Below are 8336 nucleotides of genomic sequence, written 5' to 3' on the forward strand. Positions count from 1 at the left end.
AAGTACCCATCATAAATCCAGGGAATGCCAGACTTTGATGACAAAGTTTGTTGACAAAATTTGCCCACAAAGGACCTCTACGCCACCTTCAAAAGTATGCTGCTGCAAAAATTATGTAATATGCAAGGGAGAAATGTATACTGTAGCGAAGAAAGTAATACTAAGTGTATATTGTGTAGTAAACTGTGCCTCACCCTAATAATTCGGTCTATTTTCACAAACACAGTATTGTAAACACATGTTCATGGCCGGGTGTGTGCTTGTTTGGCTACTTTTTTGTACAGCTTTGACAATGCTACTGATAGTATTTGTGGTGCTTGGCTTGCACGTACAAATTCAGCAAACACAACATTCTATAATATAATTGTGTTATTTAACGCGTCATATAGTGTTATATGACGTGTTTCTTTTTTGACACATAAAGACCCAAACGGCGTTCAATGTGGTCTATTTTCACCTCTTAGTGTTCTAACTTGGTGGTGCACAAATAGCCTATAACCTGTTTTAGAGAAATGTAATCATTGAATATTGTAAGAGCTTTCATTGTCTGTTTATATGCCCCATTTATGTATCAAATGTGTACCAAACTCACTAAAAGTGGCAGTAATAAAGCCTCTCTTGAAAAAGCCAAACCTTGACCCAGAAAATATAAAAAACTATCGGCCTATATTGAATCTTCCATTCCTCTCAAAAATTGTTGAAAAGGCTGTTGCGCAGCAACTCACTGTCTTCCTGAAGACAAACAATGTATACGAAATGCTTCAGTCTGGTTTTAGACCCCATCATAGCACTGAGACTGCACTTGTGAAGGTGGTAAATGACCTTTTAATAGCATCAGACCGAGGCTCTGCATCTGTCCTCGTGCTCCTAGACCTTAGTGCTGCTTTTGATACCATCGATCACCACATTCTTTTGGAAAGATTGGAAACCCAAATTGGTTTACACGGACAAGTTCTGGCCTGGTTTAGATCTTATCTGTCGGAAAGATATCAGTTTGTCTCTGTGGATGGTTTGTCCTCTGACAAATCAACTGTAAATGTCGGTGTTCCTCCAGGTTCCGTTTTAGGACCACTATTGTTTTCACTATATATTTTACCTCTTGGGGATGTCATTCGAAAACAAAATGTTAACTTTCACTGCTATGTGATTGACACACAACTGTACATTTCAATGAAACATGGTGAAGCCCCAAAATTGCCCTCGCTAGAAGCATGTGTTTCAGACATAAGGAAGTGGATGGCTGCAAACTTTCTACTTTTAAACTCCGACAAAACAGAGGTGCTTGTTCTAGGTCCCAAGAAACAAAGAGATCTTCTGTTGAATCTGACAATTAATCTTAATGGTTGTACAGTCGTCTCAAATAAAACTGTGAAGGACCTCAGCGTTACTCTGGACCCTGATCTCTCTTTTGAAGAACATATCAAGACTGTTTCAAGGACAGCTTATTTCCATCTACGTAACATTGCAAAAATCAGAAACTTTCTGTCCAAAAATGATGCAGAAAAATTAATCCATGCTTTTGTCACTTCTAGTTTAGACTACTGCAATGCTCTACTTTTCGGCTACCCGGATAAAGCACAAAATAAACTTCAGTTAATGCTAAATACGGCTGCTAGAATCCTGACTAGAACCAAAAAATGTGATCATGTTACTCCAGTGCTAGCCTCCCTACACTGGCTTCCTGTCAAGGCAAGGGCTGATTTCAAAGTTTTACTGCTAACCTACAAAGCATACATGGGCTTGCTCCTACCTATCTCTCTGATTTGGTCCTGCCGTACATACCTACACGTACGCTACGGTCACAAGACGCAGGCCTCCTAATTGTCCCTAGAATTTGTAAGCAAACAGCTGGAGGCAGGGCTTTCTCCTATAGAGCTCAATTTTTATGGAATGGTCTGCCTATCCATGTGATAGACGCAAACTCGGCCTCAACCTTTAAGTCTTTACTGAAGACTCATCTCTTCGGTGGGTCATATGATTGAGTGTAGTCTGGCCCAGGAGTGTGAAGGTGAACGGAAAGGCTCTGGAGCAACGAACCACCCTTTCTGTCTCTTCCTGGCCGGTTCCCCTCTTTCCACTGGGATTCTCTGCCTCTAACCCTATTACAGGGGCTGAGTCACTGGCTTACTAGGGCTCTTCCATGCTGTCCCTAGGAGGGGTGCGTCACTTGAGTGGGTTGAGTCACTGATGTGATCTTCCTGTCTGGGTTGGCGCCCCCCCTTGGGTTGTGCCGTGGCGGAGATCTTTATGGGCTATACTCGGCCTTGTCTCAGGGTGGTAAGTTGGTGGTTGAAGATATCCCTCTAGTGGTGTGGGGGCTGTGCTTTGGCAAAGTGGGTGGGGTTATATCCTTCCTGTTTGGCCCTGTCCGGGGGTGTCATCGGATGGGGCCAAAGTGTCTCCTGACCCCTCCTGTCTCAGCCTCCAGTATTTATGCTGCAGTAGTTTATGTGTCGGGGGGGCTATGGTCAGTTTGTTATATCTGGAGTACTTCTCCTGTCCTATCCGGTGTCCTGTGTGAATTTAAGTATGCTCTCTCTAATTCTCTCTTTCTCTCTTTCTTTCTCTCTCTCTCAAGGAGGACCTGAGCCCTAGGACCATGCCTCAGGACTACCTGACATGATGACTCCTTGCTGTCCCCAGTCCACCTGGCCGTGCTGCTGCTCCAGTTTCAACTGTTCTGCCTGTGATTATTATTATTTGATCATGCTGGTCATTTATGAACATTTGAACATCTTGGCCATGTTCTGTTATAATCTCCACCCGGCACAGCCAGAAGAGGACTGGCCACCCCACATAGCCTGGTTCCTCTCTAGGTTTCTTCCTAGGTTTTGGCCTTTCTAGGGAGTTTTTCCTAGCCACCGTGCTTCTACACCTGCATTGCTTGCTGTTTGGGGTTTTAGGCTGGGTTTCTGTACAGCACTTTGAGATATCAACTGATGTACGAAGGGCTATATAAATACATTTGATTTGATTTGATTTGATCCTAAAGTTCTAACTTGTACAAGGAGTACACTGTAAGAACAGCCCATGTTCTGAATTCTGTCGCTGTACATTTCAAAAGTGCTGAACAAATAGTTATATTGACTATGTCCGTCGTAGCTTGCTTATTAATGTCTTAATTTAAATTAAGTAAGGATTGTCTCTTATCTGCTTGTCGTCCCCATATGCCAAAATTTGTACATCTCAATTGTCAGTAGAAACCACATTTGTTTAAAAACCTCTACGGGATTGTTGTCCCCCCTGCGGGATGGTTGAACTAACGTAGGCTAATGCGATTAGCATGAGGTTGTAAGTAACAAAAACATTTCCCAGGACACAGACATATCTGATATGGGCAGAAAGCTTAAATTCTTGTTCATCTAACTGCACTGTCCAATTTACAGTAGCTATTACAGTGAAATAATACCATGCTATTGTTTGAAGAGAGTGTACAATTATTAACTTGAAAATGTATTACTAAACCAATTAGGCACATTTGGGTGGTCTTGATACAACATTTTGAACAGATATACAATGGTTAATTGGATCAGTCTAAAACGTTGCACATACACTGCTGCCATCTAGTAGCCAAAATTTAAATTGCAGGTTACTAAAATCCACTGTTTTTTTTTTTTGGATGATCTTTTACCAGATCTAATGTGTTATATTCTCCTACATTAATTTCACATTTCCACAAACTTCAAAGTGTTTCCTTTCAAATGGTATCAATAATGTGCATACCCTTGCTTAAGCTACAAGCCTGAGCTACAGGCAGTTAGATTTGGGTATGTCATTTTAGGCGTAAAATGAAAAAAAGGGTTGCAGCACCTTTAAACAAGCAAAACTGTGGTTGTGTAAATTCTTATATTTACTATTTGAGAGATTTAACTCTCAAGTCAATGCTTTTGGAAATTAAATACCAATTAAAAAATAGGACAATCATGTGAGTAAAATACATTTGAAAGTATTGTAAAACTCACCAGCTGTTGCAATCACTCTTCTGTTTTAACAGTAGTGACCGTGGTGTCCTAGTGTAACGGATGTGAAACGGCTAGCTAGGTAGCGGTGGTGCGCGCTAAATAGCGTTTCAAATGGTGACGTCACTTGTTCTGAGACCTTGAAGTAGTGGTTCCCCTTGCCCTGCAAGCGCCGCGGCTTTTGTGGAGCGATGGGTAACGATGCTTCGTGGGTGACTGTTGTTGATGTGTGCAGAGGGTCCCTGGTTCACGCCCGGGTATGGACGAGGGGACGGTCTAAAGTTATACTGTTACACTAAAGCTGTGCAGATATCGGTGAAAATGAATTTTCTCCCAGTAAGCCTCAAATTTCACATTAAATATATATTTTTTAAATTATGCAGTAAGATTACTACTTCACACCTGTTTCTATTTTCAAAATCTCAAGCAGCCAAATGAAAGCCTATTCATAAGTAGAGAGGTACCTTACAGTAAATGGAAGGGATTTACTGTACAGAAACGGCATTTCTGATACTCATTAGTAGTTCACCAACAGGTGTAACATGAAGATGGAGTGACTTTAATGATGCATATGGAAATATTGTACTTGTACACAATAGTTTTTTAGCTCATACTGTACATCCTCTTTATTTCTTAATTTGACCAGATAAAATAAAAACTCTTGTTAGAAACAGAAACAGTGAGAAACAGATACAAAGGATAATTAATATGTTTGTACCAGAGGAGGCTTGTGGGAGGAGCTATAGGAGGACAGGCTCATTGTAATGGCTGGAATGGAATAAATGGAACAGTATCAAACACATCAAACATATGGAAACCACGTGTGACTCCGTTCCATTTATTTCACTTATGCCATTACAATGAGCCTATTCTCCTATAGCTTCTCCCACCAGCCTCCTCTGGTATGTTCTGTACAGTGTTAAGCACACTAGTCTCTAGTTTGAGTGGTAGAGTTTAGCTGGCAGTGGCAGGGTACTGCTGCTTGTCCAACAGGTTGGCCATCTCCATCCAGCCCAGATCCCACTGTACCTCAGTCACATCCTGCGTGGTCTGGGGTGCCTCTCCTGGGGGTGGCCCTTCTTTGGAGGAGAAACAGCTGCGGGTGCACCACATACGCAACCTTGAACCCAATAACAGACGGGTTAGTGACACATACAGAGTTTCCTGCTTACTACAGAGTGTTTCTATTTTTTATGTCCATTGAATGTGATTAGTAAACAGAGATATTTGTTGAAGGTAATAACTACTAACCTGTAGTGATGAACCAGTAACATAACAACAGGAATAAGCAACAGGATAACCACAAAGCAACAGAACAGCAACACCCATATCCAGGTACCTGAATGGGGATAAACATGAAACCATATAAGTCGAGTGTGCGCGTGCGTGTGTGTGTTGGAGGAGGGGGGTTGATGTGATTGAAGGGTTTTATGTGTAGACACTGTACCTTCAGAGGACAATGTCTTTCTTTCTTCTGAGGTGGAGTTCCCTAAAATAAAGGCATTAAAAGCAACGCAACGTCAAATGAAGTTAATCTGTATTTCAAGCAGTATTGGGAGGCAGTAAAATATTTGGGCCGCAGTTGTGCCCAACCGTTTGGTCTTACTTCTCACAGACAGCCAACTATCTGGGCTCTCCAACTTCTCCTCAGGTTCAGCACACTTGTAGAAGCCCTCGTCTGCACCGTTCACATTGTCAATGGTCATCTCTGTGACGTTCAGAACAACCTCTACTCCGTCTTTGTAGAAGGTGGTCAGGTTAGGTTTGTGGAGCCAGTACCGGCAATGCAGAGTCACCTGATCTCCCTCTGTGACAGGGTGAGCAGGGCCAACAATGATCATGGAACCATCTGTGAGACACAAGAGAAGACACTACAGATACAGATACATAGACCATTACATATAGTGCATCTTACTTGCTTTCTTATGCATAATCTCGGTTTCTACAGGCACATTGCATTATTTCCCCCCAACCACATGATCACAATGCTGCTAATGTATCAGACATCAGTGATACAGATATGGCTCACAGCTCACTGTGATCTTGACCGTGTTGCTGCGCAATTTGCTGCTCTCACACCAGTACAACCCACTGTATAGAGAGGAGAGGCTGCATGCTCCAGGAACCTCTTTCCTGACAGTGCCCTCTAGTGTCTGACACCCAGACCTAACTCCAAAGTCAGTGAGCTGCCACAATGTCCAGTCTGTGGAGTTACTCTCTGTGGAGTTGCTCTCAGACACAGCAGGGCACTGGAGAGAGAAGCGCTCCCCTTGGAAGTGCTGTAGGCTGTTGGGGATCACTGCCAAAGAGGGTGGGGTCAGCTCTGCGAGAGAGATGAGTACAATAAGTGGGGGTGACAACCAATCAGTGAACAGTGATTAGACTGAAGGTTGTCTCACCTGACACAGTCAAGTGGGCGGGGTCACTGAGTAAGGGTGTGGTTGAGCCATTCCGCTCAGCCTGGCACCAGTAGCTACCACCGTCAGCCTTGGCAACCCCAGTGATGGAGTAACCGTCACCACTGATCATGTGTCTAGCGTTTGGGGTCACAAGTTTGTGAGATGTGTGTCTGAACCAGTGATAGGTCCAAGAATAGTTAGCACCTGCTTCCACACTGCATCTCAGGGCCACAGATTCCCTTAAGTAGATGGTTGATCCTGGGGGCCAAACAGACAGAACCACTCTGATATTGGGAGACCCTAGAGAAAGAGGGAAGCTCATTATTTCTGGACATTTCTGTATGTGTATATGAGTGTCTGTATATTAGTATGTGTATATGAGTATGTGTGTGTGTTTTACCTTTAGAGTCTGTAGTCTGGATCATCAATGTTGTTAGACCTGATGAAGAAAAAAAGGATCATTGATCAATGTGATCAGAAGTTAACTCTGTTTACTATTCAGGAGTAGGAAATAGAGCAGTAACAACATTACTGTATATACACTCAGTGGGCAGAGGAATGGGAAACAGTCTCTAATGAGTCTGTAGATGGATATCATCCCCATGGGGGTAGGAGGAATGTACACGCATGTCCTTTCCTGCCATTTCTGATCCTTGCCTTCACAACAAGACTCCACACAACCTACAATCATGGTCATGGAGCTTATGTCAAGAAAAATACAAGAGTAGATAGCACTCAAATAAACCCACCTAAACATGTTCTCTTAAGAGTGACATTTTACCCCATTCTCACATTCAACTAATAGGCTACACTAAACATATTAAAAAAATGTAGCCTATGCAGAGTGCCCTGCAGTTAATCAAAATTCAGCCCGGGTTATATCATCATGCACATTATCAATGACAATAATTGACCATTGAAATGTGCAGTGGTGGAAAAAGTATCTAATTGTGATACTTGAGTAAAAGTATAGATACCTTAATAGAAAGTTACTCAAGTAAAAGTAAAAGTCACCCAGTAAAATACGACTTGAGTAATAATCCAGAAGTATTTGGTTCTAAATATACTTAAGTATCAAAAGTAAAAGCATCAATCATTTCAAATTCCCTATATTAAGCAAAGTAGACGACACCATTTTCTTGTTTAAGACATTTACATATAGCCAGGGGCAGACTCCATCACTCAGACATCATTTACAAATGATGCATTTGTGTTTAGTGAGTTTGCCAGATCAGAAGCAGTAGGGATTGGGGACCACGTGTTCTCTTGATAAGTGCATGATTTTGACCATTTTCCAGTCCTGCAAAGCATTCAAAATACTTTTGGGTGTCAGGGAAAAGTATGGAGTAAAAAGTACATTATTTTCTTTAGAAATGTAGTGAAGTAAAAGTAAAAGTTGTCAAAAAAATTAATAGTAAAGTACAGATACCCCAAAAGTATTTTTATTTAAGTACTTTACACCACTGGAAATGTATATGAACAATTAAGACAATTCTAATTAGTCAATGAGGAAATGAAATGTATAGGAGCTCACCCAGTATGACATAGACGGAGAGGGAGTTCATTCTATCTCAAGTTGAATTACTCTGGTACACAATGAAAACCCTGCCAAATCTCTTTCTGACTCTATCAAACAGACAGACAAATACAAGTATCAGAGAGATATCTTGCTAACTCACTGTTACACCTGCCATATCAGAATTGTCCAAGGGTTGCAGTCTTCAAATGGGGGAAAAAAGGTCACTCATTCGGAGGTAAAATCTAAATGGGGATTTAGGGTGGGACAGTAAAAATCTAGAAAGACAGGAAACAGGGGATGAGGAGGAGCTATTGGACCTCCCATCATAATAATCGCCCAGCCCCCTTTAAAGATGGCCATCTTGCCGGGGACTAGGGGGCAAACATTTCCTCCACTTCCGCCTGTGCCATGGCAATACAGTCACAACTACTACTAACAATGAGTCACATACAGTTGAAG

At 42.0% G+C, this 8336-nt stretch overlaps 1 protein-coding gene across 1 annotated transcript; it reads right to left on the reverse strand.

Moving 5' to 3' along the window:
* Positions 1-4558: 4558 nt before the first annotated feature.
* Positions 4559-8133, reverse strand: LOC110524479 (sialoadhesin). The gene is made up of 8 exons (XM_021604177.3): positions 7893-8133; positions 6759-6797; positions 6359-6658; positions 5989-6282; positions 5566-5808; positions 5407-5448; positions 5211-5298; positions 4559-5079 (listed from the first exon to the last, which is right to left on the reverse strand). Exons 1-8 carry the CDS (start codon positions 7921-7923, stop codon positions 4914-4916), a joined length of 1203 nt encoding a protein of 400 aa, XP_021459852.3. The 5' UTR covers positions 7924-8133; the 3' UTR covers positions 4559-4913.
* Positions 8134-8336: the final 203 nt, after the last annotated feature.

This window comes from Oncorhynchus mykiss, chromosome 5, assembly GCF_057628025.1.
Source record: "Oncorhynchus mykiss isolate SJ-2025 chromosome 5, ASM5762802v1, whole genome shotgun sequence".
Classification (NCBI taxonomy): Eukaryota; Metazoa; Chordata; class Actinopteri; order Salmoniformes; family Salmonidae; genus Oncorhynchus; species Oncorhynchus mykiss.

What these genes read in the sequence shown, in the direction of transcription:
- LOC110524479 (XM_021604177.3), bottom strand. Translation starts at nt 7,923, where the DNA reads ATGAACTCCCTCTCCGTCTATGTCATACTGG. An exon ending in CGCCCACTTGACTGTGTCAG is followed by an intron (nt 6,283 to 6,358) that starts GTGAGACAACCT and finishes TCTCTCTCGCAG; the next exon opens with AGCTGACCCCACCCTCTTTG. An exon ending in TTACTGGTTCATCACTACAG is followed by an intron (nt 5,080 to 5,210) that starts GTTAGTAGTTAT and finishes ATTGGGTTCAAG; the next exon opens with GTTGCGTATGTGGTGCACCC.